At 38.2% G+C, this 17,352-nt stretch overlaps 1 protein-coding gene across 1 annotated transcript in view; it reads right to left on the reverse strand.

The window, feature by feature from the left end:
- Nucleotides 1-17,352, reverse strand: part of Fbxw10b (F-box and WD repeat domain containing 10B) — a 37,662-nt gene that overhangs the window by 14,266 nt on the left and 6,044 nt on the right. Inside the window, exons 5-9 of the mRNA XM_040269572.2 lie at nucleotides 16,616-16,738; nucleotides 12,938-13,047; nucleotides 10,496-10,696; nucleotides 4,295-4,416; nucleotides 309-457 (exon numbers count right to left, since the gene is read on the reverse strand). Of these exons, the coding sequence (XP_040125506.2) occupies nucleotides 309-457; nucleotides 4,295-4,416; nucleotides 10,496-10,696; nucleotides 12,938-13,047; nucleotides 16,616-16,738 (705 nt within the window). The remainder of the gene's footprint in view (nucleotides 1-308; nucleotides 458-4,294; nucleotides 4,417-10,495; nucleotides 10,697-12,937; nucleotides 13,048-16,615; nucleotides 16,739-17,352) is intronic.

Consider the following 17,352-nt stretch of genomic DNA (forward strand, 5'->3'; position numbering starts at 1 on the left):
TAGACATTAAGTGCAATGTTCCGGAAAAGAATAAGGTACTTTGTTCCTGAGGCCTGTATAGTGTGTTGAGTCAGAATCCAGCCTTCTCCCACCAACCCTGTGAGTCATTATGTAGGTGGTGAAGCTACTGACCCTGCACCAACTCAAATGCCTCCCCCTTAGGGTCCTTTCCCTTCAATGCCTCAGCATGGTGGTAAGTCCATTGCTCAAGGATGGTTTAGGGGTCTACAAGAGGGAGACACCATCCATCTCTCTAATCAGTCAGCAACAGTGCCTCTAACCCCACCTCAGCCTACTGCCTTGCTCACCTTTACCAGCTGGGCCAAGGCAAGGTGCCACACTTTGACAATCCCTCGCTCACAGCTGCTCACGATGTAGGTGTCATTGATCCTGGTAGCCAAAATGGGGTCTTTGTGTTTATATGTCTTCAGGCACTTCCCTGTGTCTACATCCCATTCTGAAGAGGAGATGGGGAAAGGGAAAACAAAGGAGAGTGGGGTAAGGGAGAGCTATAGTAGAGTTCTGCTCCCCATCATAAAAGCAAAGATCAGCTGGGCTCATTGAATCAGACCCAGAGGAATTTCACCTGGCCTGGCATCCTGCTGATTTGCCAGAAACTCCACACACCTGCACACACAGCTGCCTGAGCTAGCTCTCTTCCCTTGGAAGAGCTAGTAAAGGAGGAGACCTTGGCTCTAACCCTGGAACTTTGACTTGGGGTCCAAGTGCTAGATAGCTCATCTCCAATAAATCTTCAAGCTTGCTATTGAGGAGGTTTCATGAAAATACAGCATACTTTTTAGTGTTGTTATTCTTCCCAAATGTTGTCTTCCTGACCCACTCCTGATATTGCCAAAAAATAAGTAACTTGTCTGCCCTCACTTTTCTGAATAATTCTGTATCTGACTTTTGAATTTTATGAAAGAATTTCCATGACTAGGGGTGTGTTTGATGCTGCTTCTACATAGTCTGGGTTACAGCAACTGCCCTAGTATAGTAGGTAGGTACTGTGAGAGGGGTTGGGTGTGTACGTGTGTCCATCAGCTTTTTGTCACTGATCAAAATATCTGACAAGAACAACTTCACCAGGAAAAGTTTATTTTGAGCTGACGGTTTTAGAGGTTCAGTCTATGGTTGGCCAACTCTATTGCTGTAGGTCCTAGTGAGGCAGAATATAACAGTGGAAGAAATTGGAGGAAGAAAACTGCTCAGCTCATGTCAACCAGAATGCAGAGAAAGGGCAAGGAGGGCACACCCCCAGTGACTTACTTCCTTCAGCCACACCCTATCTGCCTACAGTTACCACCGTGCATTCGTGCATTCCATTCCACTTAATGGATTAATCCCCTGATTAGGTCAGAGCTCACATAATCTAATCATTTCACCTCTGAACATTGCTTCGTTGTCTCTCAAGCTTTTGGAGGATAGCTCATATCATAACAAATCATAACAAAAAAAATTGGAGAACAGGGCTAAAAAGAAGAGGGTAAGACAAATTTAGGGATGAAAACTTTAAAACCTGCTTCATCACTCCGCCCCCCACCGGTAACAAAACATGTAGCCAAAGCCAACAAAATAATAAGCACAATCAAGACTTGATAAGCACTACAATGAGAAAGGAACCATTCAAAATGCCTGGCTTGTATACCTCATCAACCCAAGACAGGTCCTATTATTATTCCCAGCTATTTAGATAAGGAAACTGAGGCATTGAGTTCAATAACCAGCTCAGGTTCACACAGGTGGAAAACAGCCCAGCTGGGATTTGAATCCAAGTATTCGGTGGCCTCTGGTTCTATTAACCATTTATGTGAAGTGAGCCCTCACTATTGCTTTTCCTCATTTTGTTTATGTCTATCTTGGCCTATTGTAAAATTACCAATGGGGAAAATGAAATAATAAAGACTTATTGGTAACATGCTGTTGGTTTAACAAACTTTAAAAGTTAGGGAGGTAGTTTCTAGTTCTCCTAGTTCATTCTGCTTTGGTAGCCCAGGCAGGTGGGAAGAACCCAGGGGAAGCAGGCAGGTTGGTGACCAGGGGCAGGATCAGGGTGAAGAGAAAGATTTTGATATTTTGTTCATTGTGAATTTTGTGCATTAATTTTGCCTTTTAAAATACTACATTGAAATATGTATGTTGATGACTGAGTTGTCTTGGTGTCCCCTCCAATTGGAGCCTAACTTCCTCCCCCCAGTCCTGACCTCACCGGTGGCCCCCAAGACTCTCCCAGATTGCATAGAGGTCATGGTTACCCTTCCATCTTCAAACCGTCACCTGGAGAGTTTTCACTCTTACTGTTGCACCCCTCAGAGCAACAGTGGCAATGACAGTCAGATAGAGGAGGGTAAAGAGGTTTTCTCATCAAGGCTGAGAATTGGCAAATGGAACCCCACTGCACTGTTCCTTTTCCACATCTTTTCCTTCTACCTGCCCCTAACATGCTGTGGTTTTCCAAGTCCCTGACTTTTCTTCTCTTTTCAATCTTAACTCCTGTTTCTCTGGGGAAATCCCACACACACACTTAGTGCTTCTACTTTTCAGTATAATAGTCAGTTCAACATATCCATGGCTCCCACATCCTCAGATTCAACCCACTACAGATCTAAAATAGTCAGAAAATTGTGATCATATTATATGAAATAAGAAGTGTTTATAAAAATTCATTATAGAAAATATTGAAATCATCATATCTATTAAGAGGGGATTATAATATACCCATCCAAAGGAGCTGCTTCAACTATTAAATTACAAATAGTGATAACATTTTGAGAAATATTTGACCAGGATGCAAACACCTTGGCATAATCATTCTTCTGCCTACCACAATCAGCATGTCCAAAACTGAACCCATGATCTTTTCCCCATTTCTATCTTTCTACTATGCTTTTCCTCTGTACTCCTTATTATTTCCATTAATGATAATTCCATACATCTAGTGGCCTGAATTTAAAAAACAAAACTTGATTTATTGTCTGCACCTCTATATTTTGCACTTTCATATACAGTTAGTAGTAATGTCCTGCCAATTTTTCCTCTAACAATCTCCATTCCATCTGGGCCACTGAAGGTAAAGTCATGTCCATTGAAGTCTCTTCACACTTGCTTGTTCTCCAACATCTCTAAAGACACTATGCTAGTTCTCTAGGCTGAAGATGTCTTAACTTGTCCCCTCTATCCATAGACACCCCTTCTAAATCCTTCACCAATCACTCACTGGAGTTACCTTTCTAAAATACACATATAATCATATCAATTCAAACCTTAAAATGCATTTATGGATTTCCATGTCCTATAAGATAAAGTTTAGTTTTGTACCATAATGTAGAAGGCACTTTAGAATCTGACACCAAACAAACTTACTAGCCTGATCCCCCCTACCACACACTACAGTCCTGCCATACCAAAGAATGGGAAATTCTCTGAATACACTGTCTTCTTCAGTCTCTATATATTTGCCTGATCAGTTCCCTCAACTTAGAATATATTTTACCCTCACTTTTTTTGCCTATAAAAGTACTCATCCTTAAGATCACACACAAATAACATCCTGTCTGTGGAGCTTTATCTAATTTACCCTTAAATGTATTGTCCCTTAGAACTCCACATGTGGCCAGGTGTGATGGTGCACACCTGTAATCCCAGCAACTCAGGAAGCTGAGGCAGGAGGATCACAGGTTTAAGACCAGACTCAGAAACTTAGCGAGGCCCTAAGCCATTTAAAAAATAAAAAGGGCTGAAGATGTGGCTCAGTGGTAAAGCAACCTCAGGTTCAATTCCTAATACCAAGAATTAAAAAAAAAAAAAAAAGAACTCCACATATGGTTAGGAGGACATGACTTAGAACCAGACAACCTTGGGTTCAAATCCCCCATCTACCACTTTGCATCTTTGATTTGAGGCATGTTATTTTTCTCTCTCAGTTTTTGATTGCTCATCTTTATCTACCTCATGAGGTTCTTGTGAGGAGTAAATAAGATAATATGTATAAAGCATCTATCACAGAGCCTGTCCCAAAATTGGTACTCAATAAATGACAGCTGTTATCATTCATATGTTACTATGTCCTCCATTATATAGCTACATATTCACTTCCATTAGAAATTGATGACCCTTTTGAGGAAATAAAAAGCCATATCTAAAGAACCATATCATATTCATTTTTTTATCATCAGACCTAGCAGATGGATAGATGGATAGATAAAAGAATAAATGGCTACCTACAGAAATTTAAAAACCTAGCATACAGATCTGGGGAAAAGCCTTTGGAGAATGTAAGGCAATTCTTTCTCACCTTTCACTTGACAATCTCTGGCTCCAGATACAAGTTTGTTCTTATACAAATCCATGCAAGTTACTGTCCCCTGGTGGCCATAGAAGATCCGTAAGCAAACCCCAGTTTTCAGATCCCAGTATCTGCAGGAAACAGGCCAAAATAATGACTGGGATTTTCTGAGGGCCCAAGGGATCAATCACACTGTATAGTGTTTCTTTATATTAGTGGGTAGTTGGAAAGCACCAGAGTTTCACGGTTAAGCTTAAGATTCAGACACCAGGACTTGAATCCCAGTTGAAGCACTATTTGGTGTGATTTTAGGAAAGTTACTTAATTTCTATGCAAGATCATTTTCCTCATACGTAAAGTGGTAATGGTAACAACAGTAGTTACTTTGTAGGATTTTTGGAAATAATTAATGCACTAATAGAGTGAGCATCAACTAGAAATGAGTTCTACCCTCAGAGGACATTTGGAAGTATCTAGAGAGATTTTTGGTGGTCACAAAAGAGATTCTTGGTGGGGAAGGAGGAAATAGAGTCCAAGGAATCTACTGAACACCCCACAATGCACAGGGGAGCCCCCACAGTGAAGAATTTTTCATCTCCAAGTGTCAATAGCACAGATGTTTAGAAGCACTGCACCAATGCAGGTAACATTAGGACAGTGACCCACACATAGAAAATGCTTGATAAATGGTAGCTGGCTCTAGGTGGGAGGATCCCTGGAATGACCACCACGTACAGGATTCACAGTACTGATTCAATGGTAGACCTGATCTTAAAACAAAAGCAACAAAATAATTTACCACTGTCATTTAGTTCAAAAATATTTTATGCACATCTAAAGCCTATATATGGGAACACATATATGAGTCATGCTATTTTTCAATGAGGAAACTTGCCTGAAGACTCTTCCCTGTCATTGAAAAATTCTTTCACTTCAGCCAAGCTGCTTTTGTAACAGGACAAAGTTATAATATTAAGATAACTGACTCTGGAGCCAGCTGCCTAAGGTTCAATTCCAGGTCCATTACTTACTATTTGTGTGATCTTTGGTAAGTTTTAGAACCACTTTGTGCCTCAGTCTCTTCCTCCATAAATTTGGAATAAAAACAGTTCTAATTTCTCAAGGTTATTTTAGGCTCAGCACATAGTGAATGATTAATAAGTGTTTCTTGGGACATGAAAAGTTTTTTTCCTTCTAATATTCCCCAAAGTCCCACAGCCTTACCAATACCTTCCCCAGTTTTCAGAGCCTGCTATGCAGCCACAGTGAATTCACAGGAGTATGAAAGAAAGCATGTTCTGATTTTTTTTCCCAGCAGCATGGCAGTCCATGTGCCCAGGTTGGTTTATGTAATGTATGGAAGAAAAGATATTTGATAGACACTTAGAAAATGGGAATAGAAGGAACTTCCTCAACTTAATGCAACTATAAACCAAAGTCACAATATTATGCACTATTCTTAATGAAGAAACTTGCACTGTTGAGTCCCTTTGAGAAGGGAAACAAGGTGACAGTGGCCACTCTCATGTGCTGTTGCTTGCCATGGCACTGGAAATCCCAGTCAAAGTTATAAAAAAAGGGGGGGAATATATTGTCATTATTGGCACCTAATAAGATCACCTACAAAATAAAACCAAATCAATATTAATGAATTAATGCACAGTTTTAGCACTAATAAGAGAGGTGAGCAAGATTGTCAGACACAGTATCAACCTACATAGATCAATAGTATTTCTCTATTCCAGCAATAACCAATTAGAAAATACAAATTAAGATAGCATTCATAATAGCAATAGAATTATATATAGACATTTAACAAGCATATGAAAGATTTTTATAAAGAAAACTGTAAAGTTCAAAGAAAGAACCAAGAAGATGATATCAATGAATGAATTTCAAAAATTAATCTATAAATTCAGTGCAACCCCAGTCAAAACTCTTTTTAGGATTTTTTTAAGTTGATAAACTTATTCCAAAAACTCATATGTATACCACAACTTTTAACATAGAAAAGAGTGGAAGTTTCCTTACCATGATCTATTCACCAAATGCATTACTAAAAATAAAATATATAAAAAATTTTAAAACAGGGCAATTTTGATGCCATAATAGAAAAACAGCAACGAGAATTCAGAGATATTTCCATGCATGTATGGAAAATGACCATGTGATAAAGATGGGTCCACAAATCAATAGTGGGGGGAGGGGGGCAGATGACAGGTTATTTAGTAATTGCTGTGGGAGGAAAACTGTTCACTTAATATAAAAATTTTAAAAAAGTAATGAAAGCCCTATCTAACAAGCATATAAAGTCAAACTCCAGATAGATCAACTGACTATAAAAGGTCAAACCATAAAGTCAATAACAGAAAATATTGGAAAATATCTCTGTGACCTCAAAGTAGAAAGAACTACAGACATGAGAGGAAAAAAATCCTGATAAACTGATAAATTTTATTACAACAATATTAAGAATTTTTGTTCAAAAAAGGGCACTATAAACATGGTCGATAAATTAAAGAATTGGAGATCATATTTGCAATTTTAAAACTGACAAGAGACCATCCAATTGGTTGTTTTAGGCTGTTCTGTACATACATTTTATCTACTTGCTTTTCTATTAATGGACACTAGATTGGATTGGCTCTAAATAATGCCATATTGAACATCTTCATTTATGTCCCTTTGATGATGTAAGATGATTTTTAGGAATAGGCACAAAAAATGAACTTGCTTAGATACAGGATAGGTAGCACCTAATTTGATTAAGAAGTACCTATTGAAGTCTGGAAAGATCTAGAAAGAAATACAACAGCAAATCAATAAGAAAATTGGAGCAGCTTTAAAGGAAAAGTAGGCCAAAGAACATAATCAGGCAGTTTACAAAAGAAGAAGTCACAAAAGGTAAACTCATTAGTAATCAGAGTAATGCACATGGAAATGATTTTACACATATTCATCTTGCAAAAGTTTGAAAGCTGGATGATGTTCTGTGTTGGTAGGGAAATAGGAATGCTGGAGCCCTACTGGTAAAAGCATAGACCTGTACAGTCTTTCTAGACTTCAGTATGGTACTTTTTAATTAAATTAGATGCTGCCTAACCTGTATCTAAGCAAGTTCATTTTTTTGTGTGTGCATATTCCTAAAAAAATCATCTTATGTCATCAAAGGTACATACATGAAGATGTTCAATGCAGCATTATTTATTTAGTTAGTTAGTTTTTTGGTGGACACAATATCTTTATTTTATGTGATGCTGAGGATCGAACCCAGTGCCTCATGAATGCTAGACAAGCACTCTACCACTGAGCCAGGACCTCAGTCTGTAGCATTATTTAGAGCCAATCCAATCTAGTGTCCATTACTAGAGAAGCAAGTAGGTAAAGTATATATATACAGAACTTGGAGAACAGCCTAAACAACCAACTAGATGGTAACATGGGTGAATTTTTTGAAATATAGGGTGGGGGTGCAAATATTAGGAACAAAGATGCAAATTATTGATACATGTACAGGAATTTATCAGTACACATTTTGAAAGAACACATCTAAAATAAAAAGAAGAAAAATTAGGTGGTAGTCCAGTGGATAATAGAAGTAAAGAATAAAGGTAAAATAGCATAAATAAATAGTGTTAGCCATTAACACATACTACCAGACAAAAATTAAGAATTTCTGTTCATCAAAAGATGCCTTAGAAAAATGAGAAGATAAGTCTTAACATAGAAGAAGAAATTTCCAATACAAATATAAAGAAGAGATTCGTATTCAGAAATCACACAAAATTCTTATGAAAATGTTGCTCCCTTCAAAAAAGAAGTAACTCTTATAAAAAGGAATCTTATAAAAGCATAAAGGTCTCCCAAAACATATTGTTATGGTTAATTTTACACGTCAACTTGCAGAGAAGGTGCTTTGGAATAAGAGTAATATTTACATTGAACTTTGAGTAAAGCAGATGGCCCTCTAAAATGTAGACAGTCCTCATTCAATCAGCTGTACAGAATAAAAATGTGGACTTCCCCTAGCAGGACAGAGTTTTCCAGAACATTGCCTTCAGCCTTTATCTGCACCTTAAGTTCTGCAAAGCTCAGCCTTCCAGGCCAGACTATAGAGTTTGAATTTGCCCACCTCCATAACCACACAAACCAGTACCTTACAATAAATCTTCATCTATGTACACATCCTATTGGTCTTGTTTCTCAGGAGAACCCTGATGTACATATGGGAAAAAAATGTTCAATCTCACTAGAATAACCAGGGTTAGAATCAAAACCCTAAGGAGGTTTTATTTAATGCCCATCAGATTGGAAAAAAATGTCAAAGACTGATTGACAAAAAGTTTTGGTGAGCTGGGTGCATGCCTGTAATCCCAGAGGCTCAGGAAGTTGAAGAAGGAGTATTGCAAATTCAAAGCCCAGCCTCAGCAAAAGCGAGGTACTAAGCAACTCAGTGAGACCCTGTCTCTAAATAAAATACAAAATAGGGCTGGGGATGTGGCTCAGTGGTCGAGTGCCACTCCCAACAAAAAGTATTGGTGAGTGTTTATAAGGAGGGATATTCTCATATCCTGTGGATGGAGGAATAAATTAATCCAACCATTTTGGAAAACAAAAATTCCCCTACTGAGAAGATATCTTTAAAAAAATTCATGCATGTTGAGTACCAGGTGATGCCAAGACCATCTATGGCAGTATTCTTGGAAAGAATTAAAAACTAGAAATAATACAAATGTCCATCAACAGAATAGTGTGAGTTATAATACATTCATTCAATAAGATATTATATCTCTGTGAAAATAAATCATGACTGCTACCTACATCATATGGATCAATCTCAAAACAAAGTTCAGTGTAAGATTCAAGTACTGGGGCTGGGTTTGTGGCTCAGCAGTAGAGTGCTCGCCTAGCGTGTGGGAGGCCCTGGGTTAGATCCTCAGCACCACATAAAAAATAAATAAAGATATTAAAAATATTTTTTTTAAAAGATTCAAGTACTGATGATTTTTTAAAACATGATTCCATTTATGTTAAGTTCAAAAATAGGCAAAAATAATTAATATACTGGAGATATATAAATAAGAAGCTGAAACTATAAATAAACACAAGGGAGTAGTCAATACAAAATTTAGGGTAACATTATCCCTGATTGGAAAGAGGATAAAAACAATAAGGGAAAGGCACCCATGGGTGATGGAGGAGGGGTAATGTTCTATTCTTGGTCTGAGAAGTGGGTAGAAGAGTGTTTATTATTCTGCTTAAAATATATGAATACATACATGAATACATACTTTTAATGTTTTTATCATAGTTATATATAATGTTGGGGTTCATTTTGACATAATCATATATGCATAGAATATAATTTGCTCTACTTCAGTCCCTAGTACTTCCCCTTTTCCTCCCCTCCCCTCTCCCCCTATTCCCCTTCCTCTACTCTACTGGTCTTCCTTGTATTTATTTAAAGGTTATTTTAAATTAGTGCATTAAAAAAACAAAAACAAAGTACATGTATAAAGACATGAATTGGTGTGAACATACATTATATACAAAGATATGAAAAATTGTGCTGTATATGTGTAATAAGAATTGTAATGCATTCTGCATTAAACATAAAATCAATTAAAAAGACTACAAAGTAATAATAATAACCAATGAATTAGGAATGGGTAGATGTATAAATGAAATAATAATGATAGAATGTTGACAATTGTTGAAGGTTGGTTGTGGGCACATGGATATTGTTGTACTATTCTGTTTATTTTTTATATTTTTTAAATTTTAAATAATAAAAAGTTTTTAAACCATGATTGAAAAAATAGAAAAAAATAAATTAGTGCATAAATACATATATTTTTAAATACCATTTTCTCCTATACTTCATACTCACAAAAACTATCTTTCATTGAAGGAATCTACTAAAAGAAGTACAGATTTTATCTTTATTTAAGAATGCTAAAAAAAGAGAGAGACTTTTTCTGATTCACAGTCACCCACTGGGAATACACCTGATAAGTTTATGAATCTATCCCATTGAAGTAAATTCTTGACTTTTACCTTGTCAAAAAAAAAAAATCCATTGTAGGTTTTCTAAGAATTAGTATTATTGAGAATGACTTTTCAATAAATACAAAAAGTCTATACTCTTCTTCCACATCTGACTCTAGACCCTCAGTCTGATGGCAATCATTACCTCTTTGGACCACTCACCTGATGCTTAGGTCGTAACTCCCGCTTAGGAGAAAGTGTTCCCCCTCACACAGGAAGAGAGTCCGGATACTTCCCACATGGCCTCGGAATTCAATAGGTATCACCTTGATTTTTAAGATGTTAAGAAGTTTGATCTTCCTATTAGATGACACAGCTATCAACTCTCCCCCAGAATAATGGATCACTCTGTTCTGGTCCCACCTGAATTTTGGGATAGGGATGGGGAGATGGATTATACATGAAAGAAAAGTTAGCATCCTTCCTGGATCTTACTTAGCACTGACTTTTGTATACTGTGGTTGTATAATGGAAAATCTAGGACCTCCCTTGCTGAGAAGGGAGACAGCAGAAGGCAAGACCTAATTAACAGACCCTGATGATTCCAACCTCATACCATGAAAAAAAAATCCATTTCAGGTAGATTTAAAGCCTAAAGACATAAGTCCAAAATTATAAGAAAAAAAATTAAAATTATTCTGCTAATGTATGCTAAATCCCCAAGAAAGAGAATAGAATATGTGGCATTCCCCAAACTTATTGGACCATGGAAATCTTTCTTCATGGAAAATCTCAGAGGAAGTCCTATGTTCATCTGTATTTCTTCTATTTCTTTCCTTTCTTTTTCCTTTTCTTCTTTCCTTCTTTCTTCTTTTTCCTTAACTAATATCTAAGGAACATTTATTAGGTCCAAATTTCTGTGCTAGTAGGTACCATGGAAAATAGAAAAATGAATAAGATACAAACCTTTCTCACCAAAAGCTTAGAATTCAATAAATCCAGTTCAATAAGTTGAATTAATTTTCCAATAATAGAATTATTATGAAGTAACTAAAATATTTTCAGGATAACCAAATAATTTATTGTCCAAACTGAGACTTTCTTGTTGTGAAAGAGGATGCTATTAGTCAGTATACTAGGAACACAGTAAAATGGAATTGTCTCAATAATATACTCACTCTAAATATGAGGAGCAATTCTTTAGATTTTTGTCTTCATTCCATTTGTCATATTTAGAGTTTAACCAGTCATCATCTAAAGAGTAATTATCACCATACTTACCCATAAAAACTCAACCCTGGGGCAGGCAGAATAGATAGGATTATGGTTTAGATCTAGACTGTCTCCTAAAACCTCATGTGTTGAAGGTTTGGTCCACAATGTAGCAATATTTAGAGTGGAGCTTTTGGGAAGTGATTAGGCCATGGAGAGTTGTGGCCGTATCAGTGGATTAATCCACTGAGGGATTACTATTTGATGGCATTATTGGGAGATGATGGAAACTGTAGGTGATGGGGCTTCATTAGAGGAAAGAAATTACCGGAGGCCCATCCTGGAAGGATAGACCCTTTCCTTGCACTCTCTTTTACGCTCTGCTTCTCAGCTGCTATAAGGTGAATAGCTTTCTTCCAACATGCCCTTCCACGATGTCCTTCCACCATTATGTTCAGGCCCCAAACTATGGAGCCCAGCTGAGTATGGACTGAAACCACTGAAAGTGTGAACCTAAATAAGTCTTTCCCCTCTAAGTTGTTTTTCTTAGGTATATTGTCCCAGCAATGGAAACCTAACTAACACAGATAGCTCGGTGGTAGAGTTCTTGCCTAGAATGTGCAAGATCCCAGGTTCAGTCACTAACACTGGAAAAGGCAATAACAAAACCCTTCAATTCTGTCTTCCCCATACTGATTGGTCTACTTTTGAGATGCATTTTGTTAATAAAATTCATGGCCAACATTAAAGTAGAGGTGGCACAACCAAATGATGTCACATTATGCAATACTTATACATACAATTTGTCACATTTAATGTGGAAAGATATCCACCGTGTTTTGCTGGATTGGATTACAAAAACATATAGCATAATCCTATTGATATTCAAAATATGTCCTATGCAGGGGCTAGGGTTGTGGCTCAGTGGTAGAGCCTTGCCATGTATGCATGAGGCCATTGGTTCGATTCTCAGCACCACATACAAATAAATAAATAAATAAAAATTAAAGATACTTAAAAAGTTATGTCCTATGCATGTGAAAAGAAAATGCTAGAGAATAGACATCAATATTAATGGCAGTTATCTCTATTCGACAAAATTTTAGATGTTTTCTTTTCTCTACACTTTTTCTGGCATTTGGAGGATTTTCTCCCAATAAGCACATATTCTTTCTTTAATTAAAACAATAAAGATATTCTAAAATAATATTTTATGCACATAACATGTGAAAAATGTTGGTGGTCAGCATACCCAAAATTTATTCAGAGAAAATGTTCTCTCCCTACTACCAAGAATGGTGCAAAACATATTGTTCAAAGAAGATCTCATGCTAGTTCAGGGGCAGGAGTGAGAAGACCTTTCTAAGCTGACAGGGGTCAGGAGAATTCTAAGATGCCAGTGTAGTTAATCAAAGGGTCCCAGAAAACCTTGATTTTGACTCCAGTACCTACGTGTCAGAGAGAATGTGGATATTGTAGGTCCCACAGAAAACATTTCTCTCCTCCATCTGGACCTGTTGAGTTTCCTGGTTCTGGTATGCAGTCCACAGATTGTAGTCACTCTAACAAGGGAATATATGAAGTCAAAATGTGGCATCAACTTTATCCAGGGCTCTTGATACTCCTCCAGCCTCCCCTGGCAATGGTGCAAAGACCCATGGATTCTTTCTTCTAAGAGTATGGTTTCTGCTTCATGGTGAAAGGGGAAAGCCCATGAATTGGCACCAAAGTAATCCATGAGTTATATAGAACATGCTCAGTTAAGGGTCCTAATTGATCTTTCCCATCTGTATGTTCTGTATGTTCTAATTCTATGAGCTTTTAAGGATGAATTCCAAATAATGCTGAGAATGCAGCTTTTCTGAAAACAAGCTCACAAAGAGTGAGCTATATATATATAATTAAGCTACACTCCTTGTACATTTCTGTTTCTGAATTTTCATACATCTTCAACTTTCATTGTTCTGAGAGCTGTCTAATGAAGTAGATCACTGGCTCACAAAATATTCTCATCACCTTAGCAGATAATATATCTGGGACTCAGGGAGGGGAAATAAATTTTATAAAGTCTCAACAGAAATGTTTTCCTGTGTTTCTCAATATATCTTTTCTTCCTTTTGTCCTTCCTTCCTTCCTTACCTCTTTTCCTTTCTCCCACTTCCCTCTCTCCTTCCCTCCCTCATCCATGACACACTTCCTGAGCAGCTATGGCATGCCATGCATGATAAATTCTGATACAGATGATTGAACAACACTCCTAGTTCCTCTTCTTCTCAACCATACTTAACCCTTAAAGAGCAGGAAACAACAATGGCAAGAAAAAATAAAAGACAGCAAGTTTACCATGAAAGCAAAAAAGAAGACCACAACATCACATTTGCATCTGACAGCCTTGGGGACATCTTTGAATCTCCTTCCAAACCTTCTCTTTCTCCTTCATGCCTTTGGACTCTTCCTCAGATGCCCTCTTTCTCTGCCCAATCTCCTCCTTAATCTTTAATCAAGTAGTGACACTCACCGACAAATCTCTGGTCCAGAATGTGCCAACCTTCTGCCCCTCCAGCCCAAGCAACATTCCATATCCCCACTTGAATTAAACAAGGCTTCCCTGGTTTCTCCCTACAAAGATGGGAATTCCTTGGCCCTCCATTATCTCCTCAGTTTTGGGAGCACATGGTGGAATCATTGGGAAGGAGAAAACACAGCTCTTCCACTACTCACCAACTAGGAGACCTCAGGCAAGTTTTCTAATATCATAGCCTTAATTTCTACATCCATAAACTAGAAGGGATTATACCTTCTTGATCCACAGTGAAAATCAAAATAAATGATGTATATAAAGCTATACTCCTGGTCTTTAGTAGAGAGTGCCTATTATTGTGAAAAGCATTCACCTCCATTTGTCCCCCGGGCAATGATGTAAGGACCCATGGATTCTCTCTTATTCTAAGAGTGTGGCCTCTGCTTCATGATGAGGGGAAAGAGCCTGGAACTGCTTCATCCCACTATTTTTATATGTTCTCTCTGGTCTCCATACTCTCTTCCTAGTTTCTATTCCCCTTCCCTTTTTAAAAAAAAATTTTTTTAGTCATACATGACAGCAGAATGTATTTTGACATATATGGAATGTACATACATCAATCATATTGTCTATTCTATTCTGCAGCCCTTCCTATCCTCCCTACTCCCCGCCTCCTCTCCCATCCTTTCTCTCTATCCAATCTAATGTGACACACTTTTTTTTTCTTTTAACATTACAACATCATATATGTATTCTGTATAACAATGAGGTTCTCCTTCTATCTTCCGTGCAACTCCCCTTCTCCCTCTTTTTCCCTCCCACCTCTCTTCCCTATTTAGTGGTAGTCTTCTTCTCAAGCTCTTCCTCCCTATCTCATTTTTAAGACATTTCTGGAATGCCAAACCCTGCCTTGAAGGTTCTTTTCGTTGGTCAGTTACAAATTCCATCACCTAAAGTAAAGAATAAGGGCATTTGTTTCATTAGACTTAGAAAAGAAATTAACTTGGGAAGGACAGGGTTGAGTTCAACTTGTGCCTCTTTCATGCAAATGTCTGGGAGACCTAATCTTCTCTGAGCCTCACTTTCTTTATCTATAAAATGGTTGAAGGAGATTCTGTTGACAGTCGTCCGTGGGCTGTGTGTGGACTGTGCTGCGCATTGTAGCCTAGTGAAGGGATAGGTCTGGCATTGGGAACTTTCCATGGCACCCCAACAGGGATAGACCACCTGATGCAGGTGAACTTCCCCCTCCCCTCTGCCAAAGATCCCACATAGCACCTGAGATAGGTGTGACCTACCATGATGCCAGTCAACCTGCTGACTACAAAACATCTACCCTTGAAGCCTTATCCCTGCCTCTGATGCACCCCCTTAAATAACCACCGGAGCCATCTTTCCTTTGTCTAGTTCCAGCTCTTGTGTGGACTGATGTATCAGGGGCTCTGCTTTTTTGTAAATATATTTCTGACTCTTTTGTGTTTTATTCACTAATTATTTAGACTTTAAGTTTTAAGGAGGCTTACACCCTCCTCAGCAGGAAGAAGAACCCCCCAACAAGACAACGGCCACTGGCCATTGCCCCCGTTAAGATTCACAAATGTATTTTCTTTGGCCCATGAAATGCCTTTCACTGCTTGACAGTAATTAAGAAAAGCAAAAGATTTCACATAATCATTCAGATTTCCTCCTGAAAACTCATATGTCCTGGCAGGCAGGGGGCATAGTTATCATAGTAATAATTAGCTGAAGCTGAGAAGTGACTGGCCCCTTTCAGTAGGGAGTGAGCTCTCTAGTTCATCACAGTTTCAATGGCCTTTACTCTCCCCACTGTCTGCTCCCTGATCTATGTGATCATGCCTGTCCCTACACAGAAGCTAAGTGATCTCTCTGGACTCTTCTATTGCTTAAATTCTTAGTTATGCCACATAAGGAAGCTAAAGTCAGACCACCCTTCATCTAATATCCCTTCTGGGCTAACTAAATAGTAGGAACTTCATCAGAGAGGTGGGGGAAGGAGTCTAGTGTTCTTAGGAGTAACTACCATGCCTGCAGACTCAATTCATGAAGCTACTTTATCACTGCCTCAGAATAGATGGGGTGATCTTATCTAGAATCTCTCCTTCCATCCAAGAAACGAAAAGAACCTAGATGTGAGAGATGAGAAGGCAGACCTTTTGGATCAACCCTGGTCCTCCTCTCAAGTCTTTTCTCATTCCTGAGCAGCAGATTCAAGTAACCTCAAGATGGATGGGCTGAGAGAGTTGAGGGAAACCCCAGCTCAAAGCTGAATTCACTCCTGGTCTCTGAGCTCTCCACCAGATGATCTAGTGCCACGAACATAGGTCCTGGCCACAGGATATGAGCCAAAAAGAATCCCAAAAGGACAACCCAATCAATCTATTCATTAAACAGATGGGGAATCAAGATCGATGGAGGGGAAGTGACTTGCAACTTGGTAGCAACACAGAAGAACTCTGGTCTCCCTTAGGGAATGGTGCCTCCTACCATCACTATCCTTTCTTGAGGACTGAGTCTCCATGTCAGCCTTCAATGGCCAATAGGAGCATTGGACACTCATGGAACTTGCCCCAGACGCCATTAAAACTCACCTTTGTTCTCAGTTTCCACTTGGGATTTTTGGTACGCATGCGCTTCCCATCATCTCCTATTTTAGGAACTGGGATAGAAAGCTTGTTGGCATAATTGGGATCTATTCCTTTTGTGTAGGATCCCTGGGAGGGGGAAAAAAACAGAAAATGGCTGCTCTTGGATAGCTGCACTCTTATTTATTTCAGCAATATTCACAATAGCCAAGATATAAAAATGTCCTATTCATGGTGAATGGCTAAAGAAACTGTGGTATACACAACAGAATACTATCCTGTCATTAAAAAAAAAAAAGGAAGGAAATCCTGTCATTTGCAACAATGTGGATGGCAGTGAGGACATTATGCTAAGTGAAATAAGTCATGCACAGAAAGATAAATACTATGTGAATGGGCCTCATGTGCAGAACCTAAAAAAGCTGACTTCATATAAGTAGAGAGTAGAATAATGGTCAGCAGAGGTTGAGGTAGTTTAGATGGAGTGGGAGATGGAGAGATGTTGGTCAAAGGATTCATAATTATAGTTAGATAAGAGTCTATTGTGTAGCAGGTGACTTTAGATAATAATGATATATATTGTATTCTAGAAAAGTGCAAAGAGAGTAGATGTTAAGTGCTCTTGCACCACAAAATTGAGAACTATGTGAGGTGATGCACTTGTTGCTTAGCTGTAAATTTTTTATAAAACAAGAAATGACAACTCTTCATTCCTTCTCTCCAGGAGAACAGAAAAGACTAGT

This window comes from Ictidomys tridecemlineatus, chromosome 3 (assembly GCF_052094955.1).
Source record: "Ictidomys tridecemlineatus isolate mIctTri1 chromosome 3, mIctTri1.hap1, whole genome shotgun sequence".
Classification (NCBI taxonomy): Eukaryota; Metazoa; Chordata; class Mammalia; order Rodentia; family Sciuridae; genus Ictidomys; species Ictidomys tridecemlineatus.